This window comes from Micromesistius poutassou (assembly GCF_964030765.1).
Source record: "Micromesistius poutassou genome assembly, chromosome: 19".
Taxonomy (NCBI): Eukaryota; Metazoa; Chordata; class Actinopteri; order Gadiformes; family Gadidae; genus Micromesistius; species Micromesistius poutassou.
Window position 1 is genome coordinate 14637055 of NC_140289.1, and position 21281 is coordinate 14658335.

At 47.3% G+C, this 21281-nt stretch overlaps 2 protein-coding genes across 4 annotated transcripts in view; both read left to right on the forward strand.

Annotated features, from left to right (window-relative positions):
• LOC311363953 (rho-associated protein kinase 2-like) overlaps positions 1-11528 on the forward strand; it is a 41285-nt gene extending 29757 nt beyond the window's left edge. The window contains exons 22-34 of one of the 3 annotated variants that reach the window (XM_084483941.1): positions 833-1019; positions 1387-1480; positions 1687-1781; positions 2379-2567; positions 3174-3342; positions 3655-3870; positions 4794-4861; positions 4972-5060; positions 5344-5422; positions 5992-6259; positions 7451-7754; positions 9550-9659; positions 10338-11528. In XM_084483941.1, coding sequence (XP_084340067.1) covers positions 833-1019; positions 1387-1480; positions 1687-1781; positions 2379-2567; positions 3174-3342; positions 3655-3870; positions 4794-4861; positions 4972-5060; positions 5344-5422; positions 5992-6259; positions 7451-7754; positions 9550-9628 — 1837 coding nt within the window. In that variant the 3' untranslated portion in view covers positions 9629-9659; positions 10338-11528. The remainder of the gene's footprint in view (positions 1-832; positions 1020-1386; positions 1481-1686; positions 1782-2378; positions 2568-3173; positions 3343-3654; positions 3871-4793; positions 4862-4971; positions 5061-5343; positions 5423-5991; positions 6260-7450; positions 7755-9549; positions 9660-10337) is intronic. The other 2 variants (XM_084483942.1, XM_084483943.1) reach the window with 2 other exon arrangements.
• A 7879-nt stretch (positions 11529-19407) lies between these two features.
• On the forward strand, positions 19408-21276 carry LOC311363879 (uncharacterized protein). Its single transcript, XM_084483863.1, has 2 exons — positions 19408-19538; positions 19967-21276. Exons 1-2 carry the CDS (start codon positions 19478-19480, stop codon positions 20968-20970), a joined length of 1065 nt encoding a protein of 354 aa, XP_084339989.1. The 5' UTR covers positions 19408-19477; the 3' UTR covers positions 20971-21276.
• Positions 21277-21281: the final 5 nt, after the last annotated feature.

Genomic DNA, 21281 nt, shown 5'->3' on the forward strand with positions numbered 1-21281 from the left:
GACTCTACCCAAACGTAGGCTGAGATCCCTCTCTCAAACAAGCTTCATATCGTGCACTGTTGTTGTGGACATTTCACACTCTAAGTCTAATTCTGAATTTTATGTTTCTATAATGGATACTTTCTGATCCCTCCAATTTTGGACCAATTTTTTTCACTCCAATTTTGGACCAATTTAGAGGCGGCCTACCACACAAAATTGTAAAGCATTCTGGGATGCAATGATTTACTGCTGTGTTGCTGCTGTCCTGTCCTCTGCAACGCAGTACAGACAGACTAGCCACTGTTGAACCGTTCGTTAGGCATGGTAACCCTGCAATATGTAAGCAGGCATGTCTTCTCTACAGAGAAAGGGTTAGCCCTGGGTTAAGCTGGCAGATGAAGGGTGTTTTATTCATTTAGACAGAGATACAGAGATACAGTGCACGCGGGGACAACCTGAAAAAGTGCAGGACTAAAAGTGGCATGGCTATTTGTATTTATGTTTTGCATTGAGAAATAAATTAGATGAATAGCTTTATATTCTTTGATGCATCTACCCCAAAGATACAGAAATAATATGATGAGTGCGACCGGCGTAGACGGGAATAAATATATATAAATATATAACCATTCAGCCGTGCTGACCTCAGCACAAGCACACTTCTTATTTCAGGATGCCTAAATTAACCCCCCAACGGCAGCTGGTGTTTTGTAAACAAGGTCGTTGAGTTTGTCTCATTCCTAAACTTTCATTTAACCCTCGCCTTCCTCCTCCTCCCACCACCGTCACCATCACCACCGTCACCACCACCACCACCGTCACCACCACCACCACCACCGTCACTTCCTAGGGAGTCCCTGGCATCCAAGCTGGAGGCGAGCCTGACGAAGGCGGACTCTGAGCAGCTGGCGCGCTCCATCGCCGAGGAGCAGTACTCGGACCTGGAGAAGGAGAAGATCATGAAGGAGCTGGAGATCAAGGACATGATGGCCCGACATAGGCAGGAGCTGAGCGACAAGGAGGCCACCATCAGCTCGGTGAGGCGGCGGGACTATCGACGCGTGTTTCCTAAACAGATACTGCGTCTAGGACAGATGACACTTCTAAATGCAAAAAGCACACAACACTTGTAGACATTTAACCTAGGTTTAATGCAGGCATACTTGGACTCCTCTCTAGCAGAGTGAGTCCAGAATATAATGAATGATCGCTTTGAAAGATCACTATGGATAATCACTATGAACGATGGTTATGGATGATTTTTATAAGTGATGGGTATAAATTATGGTAAATTAAGTAATATTCGTGCATTCCATTGATCTCAAAGTCTGCATATTCACATTACTAATGTGTTGGAAGAGACCAACTCAAAATCTCCCCCCTCCCCCTTCTGTGTCTCTGTAGCTGGAAGAGTCCAACCGCACAATGACGGTGGATGTGGCCAACCTGGCCAATGAGAAGGAAGAACTCAACAACCAGCTGAAGGAGAACCAACAACGTGAGTTAAAGAGCGGGTGTATACTTCCGTCGTATTGAACTGATATCAGGCTGGTCGGAGAGGACTAGGCCCAGGCTCAAAAGTAAAGTATTTCAGTCATTTGTTCACCTAAAAGAAATGTGTTAATTTGAATAGTAACATCTGGTCACTGTGATTTGGTAGCTTTGCCTTTTGGAGAAACGTTGACATTTTCTTTGTTCACACAGAACTTACTAAAGCTAAGGAGGTGGAGCAGAACATGAGTGCTGTCAAACTGTCCTTCGAGAAGCAGCTGCAGAACGAGAGGACCCTGAAGACCCAGGTGAGTGACTGAGTGACTGAGTGACTGAGTGAGTGAGTGTCAGTTCCCCGTGCAAGCGTCCAGTGCCCACCGTTTTCAAAATTACCGGATATGGAATTGAGATAAGAGGCATACTCTTTGTCCCTAAAGTACATAATTCCAGATGGTCGAAATTCCGAACTGGGGATAGCTTGAAAGCCTTATCGGCCGTGGGAGTGTGGCTATGAGTCATACGCCGTGTGTGTACTTGATTGTCCCTACCGTCCAATCAGTGGGCGGCCCAGAACAGGCCCGAGGCGCTGGTCTTCATTCCTTCAGAGGTCTGATAGCCATTATGGAGATTCCTGGTCCTTCCCAAGCACCAGAAGAGATCTTAATTGATCCACTCAGGGACATCTGGACAACATCTGGGGCAGGCTAATGTGAAAGGAATGTGGGCTATTGTTTGGTGGTGGGATTCTGTGTAATGTGGACCAACAGGCGCACAACACACGTCGTGTGCCTGTTGCACAACAACACACGTTGTGTGCCTGTTTCACACACTTTTGTGTACAAAAGTGTAGAGAAGGCATGGAGGCCTATGAACACATGTAACGTGTTGTGGACTCCTCCCCCCAGGCCATCAACAAGCTGACGGAGGTGATGAACCGGAGGCTGACGGTGCAAGGCGTCCAGGTGGTCAACGACACCGAGGTGCGGCGCCGCAAGAAGGAGAACCAGAAGCTGCAGCAGGAGCTGCGCTCGGAGAGGGAGAAGCTCAACAGCGTCATCATCAAGTACCAGCGGGAGCTCAACGACATGCAGGCGGTGAGCAGAGAGGCAGAAGACCCAGGGCTAGCCGCACACCGCCGCGGGCCACTCTGGGGCGGGGGGGGGGGGCATGAGTCTAGTTATGATGAAGGGCAAATGGAAAGTCGTAGACATTCATTTCTAGATTTTTCTCACAGGGAGAAATGGAGTTGGATGTTTTCAACTAGGCCTGGGCGATATGGCTGAAAGACATATCACGATATAACTTGATCATATTGATCGATATCGATAGCTATTGAACATTTTAATTACCTAAAAAGACTAGGAATTACCATGCTGGATTTAAACACTTCTGTTCAACACTTAATACGACCTTCCACTGTTCTTCATTGATCAATACTCCAATGTCGATACAACAACGAAAAACACTCAAATATTGTAAATAAGTATGGAACGGTGTCTGTGTAACAAACCCAGCTGCTAGATCCGGTGGTCCAGTCTCTTATCGATGTATATTGAACATGTTTTATATTGATATTGATCAAAAGTCTACCACGATACGATCATTTATTGTTTTATTGCTTAGGCCTATTTTCAACTCGAGGCGTTGTTTCAGACGGGCTTCCACTCTGCCAAGGCTTAAAAACAATGTTTTGGTGACAGGTGATCACGGACGAGGGCCAGACGCGCCTGGAGCTCCAGATGGCGCTGGACAGCAAGGACAGCGACATCGAGCAGCTGCGCTGCCAGATCACCTCCCTCAGCATCCACTCGCTGGACTCCACCAGCGTCAGCAGCGGCAACGACCTGGACGCCGACGAGGCCTTCCCAGGTAACCCAGGGCAACACTCGGGGCGCCCTATCACGTTGAACAAGACCCAAGTCCTCTTTCCTCTCTTGATTCTGTCTAAGTCTCCAACCCTGTTTTCTGTCGACTTTTGTGTCTTTTTTTTTTTTCTGTCTAATATTTTCTGATCTTTTTCCTTCCCTCCCCCGTCCTCCCCTACGCACACACGCCTCCCTCATTCGCCCTCTGCTATTCCTTCTGCTTTCGGTTCCTCCCTGTCTTCCCCTCTCCCTCGCTCTCTCTCTCTCTCCCCCTTTCTCTCCCTCTTTCTCTCCCCCCTCCCGTGCTGCGCTGCAGTGCGCATCACTCACTCACACACCTCCGAGTCCATGTCGTTCACGTACCAGCGCACGCAGAAGTCTGTCAGTATCGGCACGCGGCCCGACCTGCACTCAGCCCGCTTCCACTCCTCCGGCTCTGAGGAGGAGGAGGAGGAGGAGGAGGAGGGACCTGCTAGGGGGGGCCCCCCCCTGGCCCTCACCTGTGGGCGTCCCGCGGAGCCCGAGAGGGCAGGTGACTGTGCACGGCGGCACGCGCTCGTAGTGTGGCAGTGAGGGAGTCGTTGGGGGGGCTACAGCGATCCCCTCTAGAGAAGTTAAAACACGACGAGGCCACCGCTGGGCTACTGGGGAAGAGACTTTAAAGTTGTGCAACTGTGCTTTATGATTTGTCTCCCTGTTACGTGATTTTGTTTACAATAGTGGCCGTGGTTACACAGAAAATATTGGACGGTTGCATTATTTAATAACTCTTACCCAGTAACCCGACTGTAGGGTCAACTGGCCCTTTACTATCTAACACCGTCTTAAATTGATGACTTGTAGGCAACTTTTTACATCCCAAGAATGGCAATATTTTAAAGCTATTTAAAAAAAATTATAATTTAAAACCAATGCCTGAATTTGAATTGAAATTAACCCATGCAATGATGTTCTGACCACTTGACCTGCAACTAATGATTCTACAAAAAAAAAAAACAAGAAGACACGTTTAACGTCCATTCTTCTTCCCCTATTGTGCTTTAACCCCGTCACCCCCTTATTTGGGTCATTACTCAAATGACTCAGACAGTGATGTTGAGTGGATGTGAGGCCAACGTTGATCACTGATAACAGCATTGTTCCACCTAGAGAAAGACTGTGTGAAGAGGGGGCGGTGTCTCTCTAACCTTTAACCTTACTACACGGCCTGATGGTGTTGTCGTCTTTCTCAACAGAAATGTTTTCCTGCTCTGGGCCAGACAGGGGTTTCTGCTATTTTTGGTTCAGCCACTTTAAACACGAGTTGGTCTGCCTTTGTGGTGACACTGCAGCATGCTTTTTTCAGTGTATTGTTGCATACCATGTTTAGGATTATGGTGGTGTTTTATGGCTCCAGATGTTACAGAAACGGTTGTACCTGACATGAGCTTCCTGTGCTTCTGGTCTCTTCCGCAGACTCTCGCCTGGAGGGCTGGCTGGCCCTTCCTACCAAGAGCTCCAAACGCTTTGGCTGGGACAAAAAGGTACGCGTGCCCCATCCTATTTCTTAGGTTTGGTTGTCGTTCTCACCATGACCACGGCAGAGAACGCCCTCTGACCCCGCGTTGTTTCTGTCCCTCTCGGTGTGGTGTAGTACGTGGTGGTGAGCAGCAGGAAGATCCTGTTCTACAACAGCGAGCTGGACCGAGAACACGCCATCCCCTTTATGACGCTGGACCTGGAGTGAGTTACTGCAGCTCCCCCGTCTCCCCCGACCGTCTCCCCCATCCCCCCCCCGACTGTCTCCCCCGTCTCTCCCCCGCCCCCGTCTCCCCCGTCCTTCCCCTTCTCCCCCTCTCCCCAGTTCCCCCCGCCTCCCCCCCCCCCCCCTCTCCTCCTCCACATCAGCAAACGGCTTTTATCTTGAATTTGCTGAATTCATAGTTTTGGTGAATAAATTCCCCCAATTTGTGTAATAACTTCCCAACCGCTGAGCGTTACTTGATGTCTGTCTCTCCTCCCACAGTAAACTGTTCCACGTGCGACCTGTCACTCAAACGGACGTGTACCGCGCAGACGCCAAAGAGATTCCAAAGATATTCCAGGTGACATTGCTGGCTGTTTGATTGTTTTCCCGTGCGTTTCCCCAGCTGGCTCTTTCTTATATTCTTCCTTCTCCTCAAATGACAATTCTGCTCCAAATGATCTTAAAGGAGGACCGAACCCCAGCACTAGTGGTCGATTGGTTTGCGTTAAATCTCTCCCTCCATAGATTAAACACATGCTATTGCATTCATCGCCTCTTATTGGCTGATATGGTTACCCGGTCAACTGATTGACCGAACTGAACTGAACTAATTGGGCGTTGATGGGACACCCCTGGCCTCCGCTTGATGAATCTGAATGGCAGCATTTCCCTTTATTCATTTATTTACATTTTATGGCATATAGCAGATGCTTTTATTAAAAGCGACTTACAATAAATACATTTGTCAGAAGAAAGAGAAACAATATATCGCTCTCGGTACAGTAAGGATGTTCATAGAAACAAGTGCCCAGCTCTAACAATCGCTAGGTTAACCCGTTCCCCGTACACAACAAAGACAGCTAGGATAAGATCCTACACAACTAAGTACTATTGTTCTTTTTTTTATTTACCCCCCCCCCCCCCCAGATCCTGTACGCCAACGAAGGCGAGATCAAGCGCGACCAGGAGTTTGCGGCGGAGCCGGTGGCGTTTGGCGAGCGGCCCTCCTTCATCCCCCACAAGGGCCACGAGTTCATCCCCACGCTCTACCACTTCCCGTCCAGCTGCGAGGCCTGCACGCGGCCCCTGTGGAACGTCTTCAAGCCCCCGCCGGCCCTCGAGTGCCGGCGCTGCCACATCAAGTGTCACAAGGACCACCTGGACCGCAAGGAGGAGGCCATTGCGCCGTGCAAAGGTCAGCGGCGCCGGGCGGGAGAGGGACGAACCAGAGGCCCGGTACCTCTTGTTTACATGACATTGAGGGGGTGTCGCTGCGTACAACCGTGTACACATTCACACACCCACGGCGGAGTCGACCACGCAGGGCGACAGCGGCCAGCTGGTCAGGAGCAGTCAGGGCGAGGCGTCCCGCTCAGGGACACCTCGCCACTCAGCGAGGAGCAGCCGGGCGTCGAACTCAAAGTCAACCCGCTCAGTTTCTGGTAGAGCTGAGCCTGGGGGCCAGCTGATTGTTCTCCTCTCAGAAGCCGAGGATGAGGCATTGCTCATCTGTTTTTAATGGATGCAGGGTTCAGCGTGGATGCTTGAATGATTTATTTAAACTAATACAAACACGATGAAGTCTCCCTCCCCTGCTGACAGCCAGCACCGTGCCACACTGGAGGATTTAGTTTTTATCGTGCAAATAGAGGAGGTTTTGATATCACACTTTAGCACTGGCTCCCTGGCCCTATCGAGAGAGTGAAATGAAAGCTTTGCTCTCCAAATTTGACTCTATTAGCCTCAGCCATCAGGCAACTCTATGGTTGAACCCAGTATGGGGGGTCAGTGCCCCACCACAGTGCCGTCGACTGCTGAACTCTCAGGATAATGAGCTCACAGAATACGGAGAGCTGACATCCTGTTGTGCAGTGATCATGACGCCTTCCTGCTAACAGAGACTTGGGAATGGAAGGTTCCTTTTGGTTTAGATAATTGATGAGATGATTGTGTAGTTGTGAATCTCCATACATAAATACATATTTAAGTGGTGTTCGGTGTAGCTCCACACACAGTTCATCAGGAGTTATTCAACCGTAGCCAAACAAAGATGTAAATGCCTTCAAATCGAAAACGATCAAAGAATAAGCCTCATGAACAAAATGCATTTAGCTGCTATAGGCAAAGAAACTCAGTCAACCATTAAGTTAATTTATGAAGTGTATTTTCTGCAGAAGTCAGATTCCAACGTTGGTTGTGATACAGTAAGTAATAAGTCCATACAGCAGTTTGACCTGAATAGAAAAGTGATACGCTGAGTGTACATATGAGAAGATACTTGTTTTCCAAGTATTTCCAAGTATTTCCTGCAGCTCAGGGAAGCCCCGCCTCCATGCATGGAGTGACCTCACAGACGGCTCTGACCTCACTTCCTGTGCCCCTCCAGTGAACTACGACATATCGAGCGCCAAGGAGCTGATCCTGCTGGCCTGCTCCCAGGAGGACCAGCAGCGCTGGGTGGGCCGCCTCCTCAAGCGCGTCCCCCGCAAGCACCCTTCCACCGCCGCCGCCGCCCCGCCCAACCACCACGCCGCCGAGCCCTCGGCACGCTCCTCCCCCATGCTGTCCCCCCACGCCTCCCCCAGGGGCTCCCCCCGGCTCTCGCCGCACCGCAGCGCCATCCGAGTGCAGAGCAGAACGCAGCAGCAGCAGCAGCCGCCGCCGCCATCGGCGTCGGCCAGGAAGCCCAGGTGAGGAGGGGCGCTCTGGTCTGTGGGAGACACGGCGGCCGTTTGGTTCCGTTTGTTCGTAATCACAAAGACACGTGCTGCCGCCGCCGAGCCGCGGCCCTCTGGGTTGAGTGCCGTATTAGAGCCCGCTGTGATTCACGCGCCGGCTTATTAAACCACTGACAGACACGGCGTCATGCGCTGCATTAATGCATAACACCCCGCCCGGCGCATTCAGAGAGGCTCTGGCTCCGAGCGCCAGCACCGCCCCCGCGCTCCCTCGCCTCAGACCTGACGTGACTGGTGGCACGGATGAAGAGATGTCGGTCGGATGGTGGTTGTCCTAATGGGGTTTTGAATGGGCTCGAATGTTTGAGCCGTGTCCCCGGCGAGGGAGGCGGTCACAGCGACCGACCGCAGCGCTGGGGACGAGGTGCAGGCCGAGCGCCGGAGACCGTCACGGCCCTGCTGATATTCAGTGACCTCCGGTGTGGCGTTGCTTTTATACAATAGTTGTACACGCGCCATTTATTAGTTAGGTAGTAATATCTGCAGAAGATAAGGATTTGTTTGTTCATCTTATCATTTAGCTGGCTCCGCCAACTCAAATAGTTCCGCCGCTGGACTGTTGCCCGGCAACACCTAAACATTTTTCTGTACACTTGCTCGTTACTTTGTCGGCCTCATCGTTACCGCAGGCAAACCACTTTGTGTCGTGTACATTTATCCGTACGTTTCCATCTATTGTGCCACCGAGTGTTGACAGTCGCTTCAGAGATTTGTGTGGTGCTGATGAGTGAGCATTAACGAGTAAATCGTTAATGTCAGTGTTAAAAGAAACGCCTGTCCCGGTCTTCTACTCCATCAGCACTCATGGAATGCCTCTTGTCCAATCAAATGACTCGGTGGGAACTCCCCGTTATGTTTATCAAGCGCTTGTAACCCGTAGGCCGCATGACGTCGGTGGAACTGAAACGATTTTAGACACCGATGGAAATGCTGCATACACTATCTGCTCTGAGAAGACCAGATAGGTTTGGTCACAAAGGTTTGGTTTGTGGACTCACTGTCACCCCCCTCCCTCCTCTTAGCTCTGGGCCCACCATGCTCCGCATTATTTTCCACTGACCATCATCATCATCCACCAACCCCCCCCCCCCCACACCCCCCTGGCCCCCCTTGGGTCTGCCCCTCTTGCTAGGCTGCTGTGTAAGTAGAAGTGAAGCCTGACCCTCTGCTTGCTTGATTGTGGGCCTTGACACCCCAGACAGACGTCCTCTTACGCTGTTTCTTTAACTCATTATTTTTGTTAATAACGTTAACAAAAACTCTCCTCACGGTGGGAGGCAAGGCAGCCAGTTTTAATCGCATGGCTTCTTCACAACGGGGTTGGCTTGAAAGCAACTCTCTACCGCCACCTGGCGATGGGGCATGTGGTGAGCCTGTCTCTAGTACCCTGGGCATGTTTGAGCCTGTCTCCACCTGGAGACGGGGGCATGTTTGAGCCTGTCCCCACCTGGAGACGGGGGCTTGCAGTGAGCCTGTCTCCACCTGGAGACGGGGGCTTGCAGTGAGCCTGTCTCCACCTGGAGACGGGGGCTTGCAGTGAGCCTGTCTCCACCTGGAGACGGGGGCTTGCAGTGAGCCTGTCTCCACCTGGAGACGGGGGCTTGCAGTGAGCCTGTCTCCACCTGGAGACGGGGGCTTGCAGTGAGCCTGTCTCCACCTGGAGACGGGGGCTTGCAGTGAGCCTGTCCCCACCACCCTGGGACGTGAGGCGACGTGCTGGGGGTCTGAAGGCTGCGTCCTGTTCCAGGTTGCTAGAGTTCGGCCTGGGGGACTGGAGCTGGTCGCTGGATGAGGTGGACAGTGATGAGGATGATAGGTTCTTCTGAGGAAGGGCCAGATGAACTGAGGAAAGAGGGGGTAAATGATGACGCATGAGTTTGAGGTGTCGTCCACGTAGCTAGCTGCATGACCTGTGTGCGTTTGGAGTCTGCATTTTGTCCAACGTTTTTTTGAGGTTTGTCGATTTTTTTTTTTTTTGTTGCTGCAATAGTATTTTCTGTAGACTTAAGATGTCTGAAAGACCTCAAACCACAAACCTGGAAAACCACAGAACTGGAAATTCCTCAACGTTCTCCTCCAGTGCCTTTGTTCCCTGCTGATTGGTGTGGCTGTGAAGCCCCTGGCACCACTGTGGCCTAGCAGACAGGTTGCTGATGAAGATGCATGATGGCACTAGATGGATTCTGATGATTCATGCTCTGTGATTTGCTTTTTTTTTTATGTGGTTATTTTGGATATCAGTCCATTGCACAGAATCTAAGCAATACCTTCTGCGGTTCACTAGACGGGTAACACTCGATTGAGCTCTGGAAAAGACGTGGATTCCTTTGGTGGTTTACTTTGAGCTCTGTCTGCAATAGCATCGAGCTGTCCTCTTTAACTTGTCTTCCTCCTGATGTGGATTTTTGTGTGTGCCTCTTGTGACTACTGTTTTTTGTGTGTGTGTGTGTGTGTGTGTGTGTGTGTGTGTGTGTGTGTGTGTGCGTGCGCGTGTGTGTTGATTTCTCACTTTGTCTTTCTTTCCTTTCTCCACAGTTAACCCCGGGCAGAACGAGGATGTTTAGATGATTTTTATTTTATTGTTCTTTTATGCCACAGTTGAGAGCATATTCTGTGACGTTAACCCAACCTATGTGGTCCAGTGTATATAGACTGCAAACTGCAACCGATCCATCTACCATTAGATATACTCCATCATCCTGGAAATGTTTTTGAGATCAAGAATAAAGAACATTGTCCATCTGTTGTGTAACACAGCTGGAGGGAAGCCAGGAAGAAACCATATAGACAGTGAGCACCAAAGAACAAATACATAGAGGCCTTAGTGTAAACCCAGTGTGTTTGTGTGTGTGTGTGTTGTGTTTGTGTGTGTGCATGTAGTATGTGCGTATGTGCGTCAAACAGTGTCTGTTTATTAATAATAACCCAGAGAATTGTGATAAATGTTCTCTTTATAACATGGATACCAAATCTAACTTCACATATTATATATGTCTCACCTGTAAATGATTGATATTCTTAAGAAAGGCGATAGCATTGCATTATAATCAGTCTGGACATATGGATGGGTCTTCTGATAAGGACTTATTTTTATTATAATATAGCACACATTATAAAACAATGAAGAAACAACAAAAACATTGCAGGAATTCAGATGTCTATTTCTCCATCTTCACAAATAAATGGTTATACAAATAGTTAATAGTATATCTGGAAATGTGGTGTTCGGTTGTTCTTTATTTCCGTCAGTGTCCATGTCCGTGTCCAATGTCGGGAATGTCAAAATGCATAAAATGATCTAAAAACACCACTGCATTCTAGACACTAAAGATGTGTTTTGAGGATCCTAACAGTCTTTGAAGGTAGGTCAAACGTGGCACGTGTTTCAGAGCCATGTCTGCTGGGTTGTTGGGAGAGGCTCGAGGTCTCTCGGTCCATAAGGTGGGTTGTTGGGAGAGGCTCGAGGTCTCTCGGTCCATCAGGTGGGTTGTTGGGAGAGGCTCGAGGTCTCTCGGTCCATAAGGTGGGTTGTTGGGAGAGGCTCGAGGTCTCTCTCGGTCCATAAGGTGGGTTGTTGGGAGAGGCTCGAGGTCTCTCAGTCCATCAGGTGGGTTGTTGGGAGAGGCTCGAGGTCTCTCGGTCCATCAGGTGGGTTGTTGGGAGAGGCTCGAGGTCTCTCAGTCCATCAGGTGGGTTGTTGGGAGAGGCTTGAGGTCTCTCGGTCCATCAGGTGGGTTGTTGGGAGAGGCTCGAGGTCTCTCTCGGTCCATCAGGTGGGTTGTTGGGAGAGGCTCGAGGTCTCTCGGTCCATCAGGTGGATTTCATGGCGTCTCGCTGCCTGTTGGGGGTCCATTCTGTCTGACCCAGACCGTTTGGCCTTCACAACAGCTATAACCCGCTATTACGGACTTACGTTTACATCAACCAGCAAACCCTCACCACAATAAGGTCTTAGTCAGCCTTTGTTTATTTATCCTCATGGTACAGGCACGCCAGTTAACAGTAACCTCCTCATTGGTTGTGCTGTATTTAGTATGTATCATAAAGGGACGGATTGGAAGAGCGGGCCTATGAACCCTCATTATTTACCTCAGCCTTTTTACAGAGGCAATCGCACCAAGTTGATGAGGCTGTTCTTTGGTCGGGATGTGTCTAACGGTTGATGAGCTAAATGTTAACTGGAATATCCATCGCATCTCACCCGAGAAATATAAATCCATGATGGTGGTGCCTTATTATAGGCTATTGTTCAACAAATGTTCATTGTGTAGGCTCACTGCTTGTAGTTTCGTTTTGTTCAATGTTGCTTTTGAATCTCCCCTCCCCTAGCGCTGTTATTGTTAGATTGTTGTAAAACCCTTATAATGCCCTAATGGCGTAATTTAAATCCAAGTCTTAAGTCGTTTATTTAGTGCTGAAACGGCCGCTGAGGACCGGCTCCTGGAGCCCCGGGCCCCAGCAGAGGGCGCTGGACTGCGGCAGACGGGAGTCCGGACACCGTCCCTCACGATGAGTAAGGCCCAGGGGCTGCATCGTCCTCGCAGTAGAAATATCAATAATATGTATAAATATAAGAAATAATGGTACCAACAAGTGGAAAATAATGTTCTTACCTGAAGTGTTAATCTTAACCGCGGACAAAAAAAAGTTTCATAATGTTTATTTTTATATAGGTATAAATCGTTTGAACTTCGTGTAGCAATAAATAGTGCACACTGACTCCGTATAATCTGTGGTGTAGGCCTACTGTATAGCAGTCTATAGTTTAAGTATTAAGTACCGTTTTTTTTCAAGATGTGAATATTATCCATTTGGTTGTATTCTGTTACTGACGCAAGACTCTTCCTTTTTCTGTCTATTGCGTCATTAACGACAACCATGCCGGGGGATGGGTTTTCTCTGGTTCAGCATAGTGAAGGGGACACGCAAGGTGTTAATCCTCCACCAGGCTGTACTGTATGTTAAGCAGCATAAAGGCTCTCCCACCGTTAGTGAACTTACATTGTAGAAAGAACCGCCTGCGCTCGACAGATTAGGAGTTCTGAGTAACATTAACCTTGATGGATACCCTGAGGGTTTATGTGTTTTGGCAGCTCAATGGAGCAGAGAAAATGTGTAGGGCCTTTGTTAAGGAATCATAAAAAATGCTGTAACTTTTGTTAAACTGAGATGTTTATGTGCTACTGAATAAATGCAAAGTGGTGGGAAAAAAAACAAATGACTCATTCAAACAAACAGAATTCGGCATAATTGAGGGCAGGGCATATTGAGAAGAAAGGTTTCCACCATAGTGGGTTAAAATCAGGGTTATTGGAGACCTATCAGTCAATTGTCTCTGTTGCAGGAGAGCTTCCAAGAAGACCCTTTTCCTTCCTCCGTTTAAAGGGAATATCAACCTCCCAAACCTAGACAGCTAGCCTTGATAATGAACAGCTCACAGACTTGGTTCATAACCCGTTGTATGTATTCTGTCTTCTATGGATTTGTTGAGAGGGAGTCACTAAAATAATCTATATGTTCACTGTGGAAGTCATAAATACTATTTGTATTCCTGTAAACATAAAATAAATGTGTATACCGTATGTTAATTGCATCAGTTCAAGGAAGTTCAAGGAAATGCTTACTAAAGCTTACTAAAATTTCTGAATTGAAAGGTGAGCTACTTTTGGTGAATTTGAGATTTGTGATTTTAATGCAATATTTAGATCTGTAGTGAGGCCAATTGTTCTTAAGGCAATGCTCTATTCAATACTCAACACAAGGTTTTTGGGGTTCCTTGTACCATTATCAATTCATGATGATGATAGTCGAGATCTCCTTCAGTGCAGGCAGGTCGTCTGCTGTATAATGTCCTGCATTTCCTCTCAACAGATCGTCAGCTCTCTGCCAGAGGAGGTCCATCTCCGCACTGCAAGGGTACAAGCAGTTAGTGAGCGTTGCTAAGATGAATCTTTTAAAACAGCCTAAAGCATATTGGCAGAAGTCATACATAATGGAGTGCTTCACGGCCTCGAGTGTGTGCCAACCGCTCTCTAAATCACATTTCATACCACTGGTCATTTTTGAGCCTAGTTATGATGTTTCTTGGAAATATATTTGTCAGTGGGGGGGCAGTGGCTCAGAAGGTAGAGCGGAACCCCTCTACAGTGAACACACTGTAACTCTACATACTGAACCCCTCTACAGTGAACACACTGTAACTCTACATACTGAACCCCTCTACAGTGAACACACTGTAACTCTACATACTGAACCCCTCTACAGTGAACACACTGTAACTCTACATACTGAACCCCTCTACAGTGAACACACTGTAACTCTACATACTGAACCCCTCTACAGTGAACACACTGTAACTCTACATACTGAACCCCTCTACAGTGAACACACTGTAACTCTACATACTGAACCCCTCTACAGTGAACACACTGTAACTCTACATACTGAACCCCTCTACAGTGAACACACTGTAACTCTACATACTGAACCCCTCTACAGTGAACACACTGTAACTCTACATACTGAACCCCTCTACAGTGAACACACTGTAACTCTACATACTGAACCCCTCTACAGTGAACACACTAACTCTACATACTGAACCCCTCTACAGTGAACACACTAACTCTACATACTGAACCCCTCTACAGTGAACACACTGTAACTCTACATACTGTAACTTTACAGTGAACACACTGTAACTCTACATACTGAACCCCTCTACAGTGAACACACTGTAACTCTACATACTGAACCCCTCTACAGTGAACACACTGTAACTCTACATACTGTAACTTTACAGTGAACACACTGTAACTCTACATACTGAACCCCTCTACAGTGAACACACTGTAACTCTACATACTGAACCCCTCTACAGTGAACACACTAACTCTACATACTGAACCCCTCTACAGTGAACACACTAACTCTACATACTGAACCCCTCTACAGTGAACACACTGTAACTCTACATACTGTAACTTTACAGTGAACACACTGTAACTCTACATACTGAACCCCTCTACAGTGAACACACTGTAACTCTACATACTGAACCCCTCTACAGTGAACACACTGTAACTCTACATACTGTAACTTTACAGTGAACACACTGTAACTCTACATACTGAACCCCTCTACAGTGAACACACTGTAACTCTACATACTGTAACTTTACAGTGAACACACTGTAACTCTACATACTGAACCCCTCTACAGTGAACACACTGTAACTCTACATACTGAACCCCTCTACAGTGAACAGACTAACTCTACATACTGTAACTTTACAGTGAACACACTGTAACTCTACATACTGAACCCCTCTACAGTGAACACACTGTAACTCTACATACTGAACCCCTCTACAGTGAACACACTGTAACTCTACATACTGAACCCCTCTACAGTGAACACACTGTAACTCTACATACTGAACCCCTCTACAGTGAACACACTGTAACTCTACATACTGAACCCCTCTACAGTGAACACACTAACTCTACATACTGAACCCCTCTACAGTGAACACACTGTAACTCTACATACTGAACCCCTCTACAGTGAACACACTGTAACTCTACATACTGAACCCCTCTACAGTGAACACACTGTAACTCTACATACTGAACCCCTCTACAGTGAACACACTGTAACTCTACATACTGTAACTTTACAGTGAACACACTGTAACTCTACATACTGAACCCCTCTACAGTGAACACTGTAACTCTACATACTGTAACTTTACAGTGAACACACTGTAACTCTACATACTGAACCCCTCTACAGTGAACACACTGTAACTCTACATACTGAACCCCTCTACAGTGAACACACTGTAACTCTACATACTGTAACTTTACAGTGAACACACTGTAACTCTACATACTGAACCCCTCTACAGTGAACACTGTAACTCTACATACTGAACCCCTCTACAGTGAACACACTGTAACTCTACATACTGAACCCCTCTACAGTGAACACACTGTAACTCTACATACTGTAACTTTACAGTGAACACACTGTAACTCTACATACTGAACCCCTCTACAGTGAACACACTGTAACTCACTAACTCTACATACTGTAACTTTACAGTGACCTGTCAATGAGTTATTCTTGGATTGTTTTATATGGGAAGGAAAGGTGATGACAGAATAATGTGTATTGTATAATCATAATTCTCATGAATAATTCAAATGAACTACAGTTTGAGTAGTGAATAGAATAGTTTGCTTGAAGCTAAATGAACACAATAATAAACTATTGCGTGTGGGTGTGTGTGTGTGTATTTTATTAATCAAATGCTCAGTATAACACAATTAAATTATTTGGACATGGTAGCAACGACTACATAGTAGGCATAGAACAAAATATTTACCAATTTTAAAACAAGCGCTCCACCAGGGCAAAGAAAAGGGCCCAGAAATATCCCCAACATGGTTACACATAAATAACATAGACAAATAACGTCATAAGTCACTGCTAAGCCTTAAGGTAATGATAGACTAATCATTAACAAAACATTCATTTACATTTGTAGATCATTATTATAGGTATTATATATATATATATACTGTATATATATAATCAGTGCTCAGCCTACAAACTGGTAGGCCTGATCTATCCATCATAGATCTAGGTGACTCCCGCTTATGATGTCGCTACTAGAGGGGGGATTTAGACAAGGTGTTAAGCATCACACTGTGCTAGGGCACCTCTAACATAGCACTCAATAATCATCTACAAATGTATGTTAATGTTTCGTCCATGTCATTGACTAAAGCCTTATAGATGAGTGTTTTGTTATTTATAGGTTAATCATTAACTAAAGCCTCATAGTCACTTATGACTGAACATTATTATAAAGTGTAACCAGAAACACTAGCAGCAGTTCCAGAGACTGACGATGGGGAACGTGGACCTCGGAGTCAGGGTATTAACTCTAGAGCTAACGTGTAGGAGGGCGATGAGTAAGAGCATCACTGTGATCACTGATATTACTGTAAGGAGGCTGGTTGAGAAGCCTGCTGCCTGGGGGGACAAACTGTTGCAATGTGTTGCAATGTCCCCATGCTCTCCTACAGGCTACTGCAGACCGGACCACGGCTAAAGTCAAGGCTCACTCAAAGAGTACTCACTACACCACAGGCGTCACAGGTGGGTGGTCCACACCAGGCTACTGGCACCATGCTAGGGGCACACACACGAAGACTCTACTGTCTGGTGGTCCACGTCTTCTCTGAGAACTCGCCAAATCCCGTGGGAACACGTTCACTTAGGCAGGAATGAGGTCCGAGAGGTGTGCTTGTAATATAGCTTCTGGATTCAAGGAAACCTCTTATGAACATGGTGAACATGAATGTTGAACATTTCCACCGACACCAATGTTCAAAGCATCGTTTAAAGCCTGTGTTTTTACAGGTTAGGACTTGCTGCTCTGGTAAAGCAGCCGTTTAAGCCATTTCAAATGAATGGGAAAAGAATCCTAGGTTTATATCAGATTGTTATTATTTTAATCCAGATATCTGAGTCAACCGTTATGAGGAACGAGGTTTGTTTCTTCCCATTGTCTGTTGCCACCGTAAGCACAGACACTTAGTCTCAGTTCCCCCCCCACGCTACCCAAGCTGGGCCAGATAATATCAAACAGGTTGGAAAACATTTTGTTCCCTGTCGACTCTACAGGGGGCTGCAGGATGGCATGTCTCCCCACTCACTTTCTGCCAGGTGTAAGAGTTCCATTACCCATGGTGCATTTCAGCTCAGCCCCCTTAAGGCATCCTTCTCTCAGCTGCCCTCGTTAGAAGTTTGAGGTGCGGACGGACCAGTTACATTAATCCCTTGATCTGTGTGTGTGTGTGTGTGTTTGTATGTCTGTGTGTATATTTGTCTGTGTGTGTGTGTGTGTGTGTGTGTGCCTGCCTGTGTGCATGTGTGTGTGTGTGTGCGTGCGTGCGTGTGTGTGTGTGTGTGTGTGTGTTGCATGGCTGAAACCCATGGAATGTGTGTGTGTGTTTGTATCGATAGACGCGTTGTGTGTTTATACTGACAAAAACCTTTAGTCCAAAAATGTAAAGGTTATTATTTGTTTACTTATTACTAATTTATTCATTTTTACTAGGAGAGCCTTTTGAGAATAAAATACATTCTTCAAAAGTGATCCGACATGATACCACAACACAACAAGTCACATTAAGCCTCCGCAGACAACATATGACACGCTCAGTACAAACAGATGTATCACAGGCTGACGTACAGACTGTAGGCTGACTCAAGGTCCTGGATGAAAGAAACATGAAACAAGTCCCTTCATTCTGAAGTCACTCTGAAGCTGGTTCCAGGTCGAAGGCTTTTTTTTTTTCCATTGCTCTATTTATACATAAAAAAAAATAGAAAGCGAAAGTCGTGGTAACGAAGGGAACGGCCACCAGAGTCCCTCCTACAGAGAGAGGCAGATCAATACGTTATTGATGTGATTAGGCCAAGAATACCCTTAGAAATATTAATGTTCAAGAGGCCAATGCTGCGCCGGGCTGGTGAGGGCCAGCAGCCGTTGACATGCAAAGTGCAGTGATGTGTCAGAGAGGTTGCATTAGTGATGACCCTTAGAGCACCGTACTGCACCGCCTTCACCATCCCAGCATGCAGCACATACACATGACGGTCAAATGGCGATGTATTCAAGGACTGGCATAAAGATAACGCAATCAGCCAATACACTTTTTTTTTTTTTATAAGTCTTAACTTCACTTTTTTGGTCAGATTTGAATGTGTTCGGTAAAATACTTCAATAAGGAGACAAAGATATGTGTAGGATTCCACCTTTTCAATCTCCTCTCCCTCTGACAATACCTGGCATGAGTAAGGGCCTTTTCCTGGCTCCGGAGAAAAGTAATATGATCTACCGTGTCAAAAGCTTTGACAAGGCTGTTCAAATCACAACGCAGTGAAGCTGTTCATCAAGTGACTTATTTATTACCTTCATTCCTGAAGACGGATAAGAAGAAAGGATATCTTGTGAATGGAGGAATTCCTTACACTAATCAGAGATCCTAGTCCTTTGGCAAGAGGAGACCGTTTTGAAAAAGAAATCAAAGTGCTTGTATAAAACAATTCCACACTTCAGTATGATCATATACAGCGACTGTGTCATTCATGCCACAATCAGGGAGTTCATCATTCGAGTGTTGCTATTCCCAGAGTAGACTTCCTTGTTTTCCTCAATAACATGCACAATGTAAAACCACAAGAATTACAAAACCTAATCATATATTCAAACTTTGGCCGTATTGACGTGCAGGGACCGTGCAAACCTTTACTCTTTCACCCTCTTTTTGTCTCTCAAACACTGAAATCAATCCAAAGTACACAACTGTACAAACAAGGGACAAACCAACTGTTCCATATAAATGTGACAATTTTCCACAAATTGGAGAGTAAAACTCACAAACAACCATTTGTTTTAAACTTTGGATAAACGTTGTGCAAAACACTGATTAAAGAAATCGTACATTTTCATTGTGACTCAAATTACACAGTTGCGTCACAACTTTTTGGAACTGGACGTCCTCAGCTGTTGGCTGTACAGTGGCTGGTACTTATTAACTGAGTCCGCAGTGACTATATCTGACCGACAGGTACCCTAATAAGCCAGTCTTTTGGATATGGAGACTGATGGAGCCGATATGAGGCGCCGTTTGACTGTTCTACGTTTATTTTCAGACAGTAAGTTATTCATATGTGTGCATTAATTTAATATGTATTCATTAATAATAATTGTACTTTATTACAACACATTTTTTTATGCTGTACAAAGATCTATTTTCACTGACCAAAGTGTATTTAAAGGCCCCGTCCCTAACCCTAGATCTTTGCCCTAACCTTATATTTTGCGCGTTCTTGTGTAGGGGTAGCGTGTCCCATTACTGTAGGGAGCTAAAGGGGGAGTGCTATTTTGCCCTCATAATCAACCCTCAAAACGTAGTGAGGTCCGATGCAGGCTTAAAACGAAGTGGAAGATTTACTGTTGAGGGCAGAAATGGGACAGGGCCAAATCCTGGTCGGACGTTATTACACCAAAATCCTAGTCCAGTCTAGTCTAGTGTTTGAATCGATTTAACTCCCAACTTCTGCCGACCCTTCCTCCCCTGCAGCCATGGCTCCCAGGCTGCTGCTGGCGTTGCTGTGCGTCACTCTGCTCGGCCCCGGCGGCGCGCTGGCCTGTCCGGCCCTCTGCCGGTGCTACCCCCGCCGGGCCGAGGTGGTCTGCGCCGGGGTCCCCCTGACGGAGTTCCCCTCCGAGGGTCTCCCCGCCAACACCACCATGCTCACCATCCAATACACCAACATCTCCTCCATCTCCGAGCCCCACCTCAGCGCCACGCCTCTCCTGGAGAGCCTCCACCTGTACAGCAACCACCTGAGCAGCCTGTCCCCGGACGTCCTGCGCGGAGTCCCCCGCCTGCACACCCTGGACCTCACCGGCAACCGGCTGGCGGACCTGCCCGCCGACGTGTTCGGCCACGCCGCGCTCACCACCCTGGTCCTCAAGAACAACCTGGTGGAGGCGGCCAGGGCAGAGTGGTTCCCGGACAACAGCAGCCTCACCTGGCTGGACCTGTCCGGGAACCGCCTGGCCGGCCTCCCCGCCGCCCTGCTGCGAAAACTGCCGCGCCTGGAGAGCCTGGACCTCTCTGACAACCGCCTGGAGAAGATCCAGGCCAAGTCCCTGGACACGCTGGGCAGACTGGAGAGGCTGAACCTGCAGAGGAACAAACTGGCCAGCCTGGACCCGGCGCTGTTCCACCACACCACCAACATCACTCACCTGTACCTCACCAACAACCAGCTGGAGAAGCTCCCCCCCAGCCTGTTCCAGGGCCTCGGCCACCTCAAGGTCCTGGGTCTGGAGGAGAACCGGCTGGGGAGTCTTCCTCCAGGGCTGCTGGACCAGCTGTCCTCCCTGGACGAGGAGGGCCTGGACCTGACGGCCAACCCCTGGCGCTGTGATCAGAAGGTGAAGGACCTGTGGAGATGGCTTCAGGAGAACAAGGGGAAGGCTTTCCTGGCAGACACCGTCCGCTGCGCCACGCCACTGCCTCTCGCTGGCCGCTCGCTGCTAACCTTGTTGGAGAGCGAACTGAACCTTGAGTCCTAACTCATCCACGGTCGACGTGTGTATTTTCTCTTGCCATTGATTTTTTTTTTGCTTTCCTGAACACAATTCTTCCCTTTTTCCAAACGAATAAAAGGTTCATTACGCTGTTCCATGGTACGGCACATTTAAAAGATAAGAGTAAATTTATCATGATTATTCAAATAAATGTAATTAGTTAGATCATTAAATTAGATCATATAGCTCAATACAGGTCATATATACGTAGACCAGAGTTTACATGTATTCTTGTGAACAAATGGACCACCGTTGGGTTGTTAAATAAATAAAGATTGCAAAGCAAAATGATCTCT

What these genes read in the sequence shown, in the direction of transcription:
- LOC311363879 (XM_084483863.1), top strand. Translation starts at nt 19,478, where the DNA reads ATGGAGACTGATGGAGCCGATATGAGGCGCCGTTTGACTGTTCTACGT. An exon ending in TCTACGTTTATTTTCAGACA is followed by an intron (nt 19,539 to 19,966) that starts GTAAGTTATTCA and finishes CCTCCCCTGCAG; the next exon opens with CCATGGCTCCCAGGCTGCTG.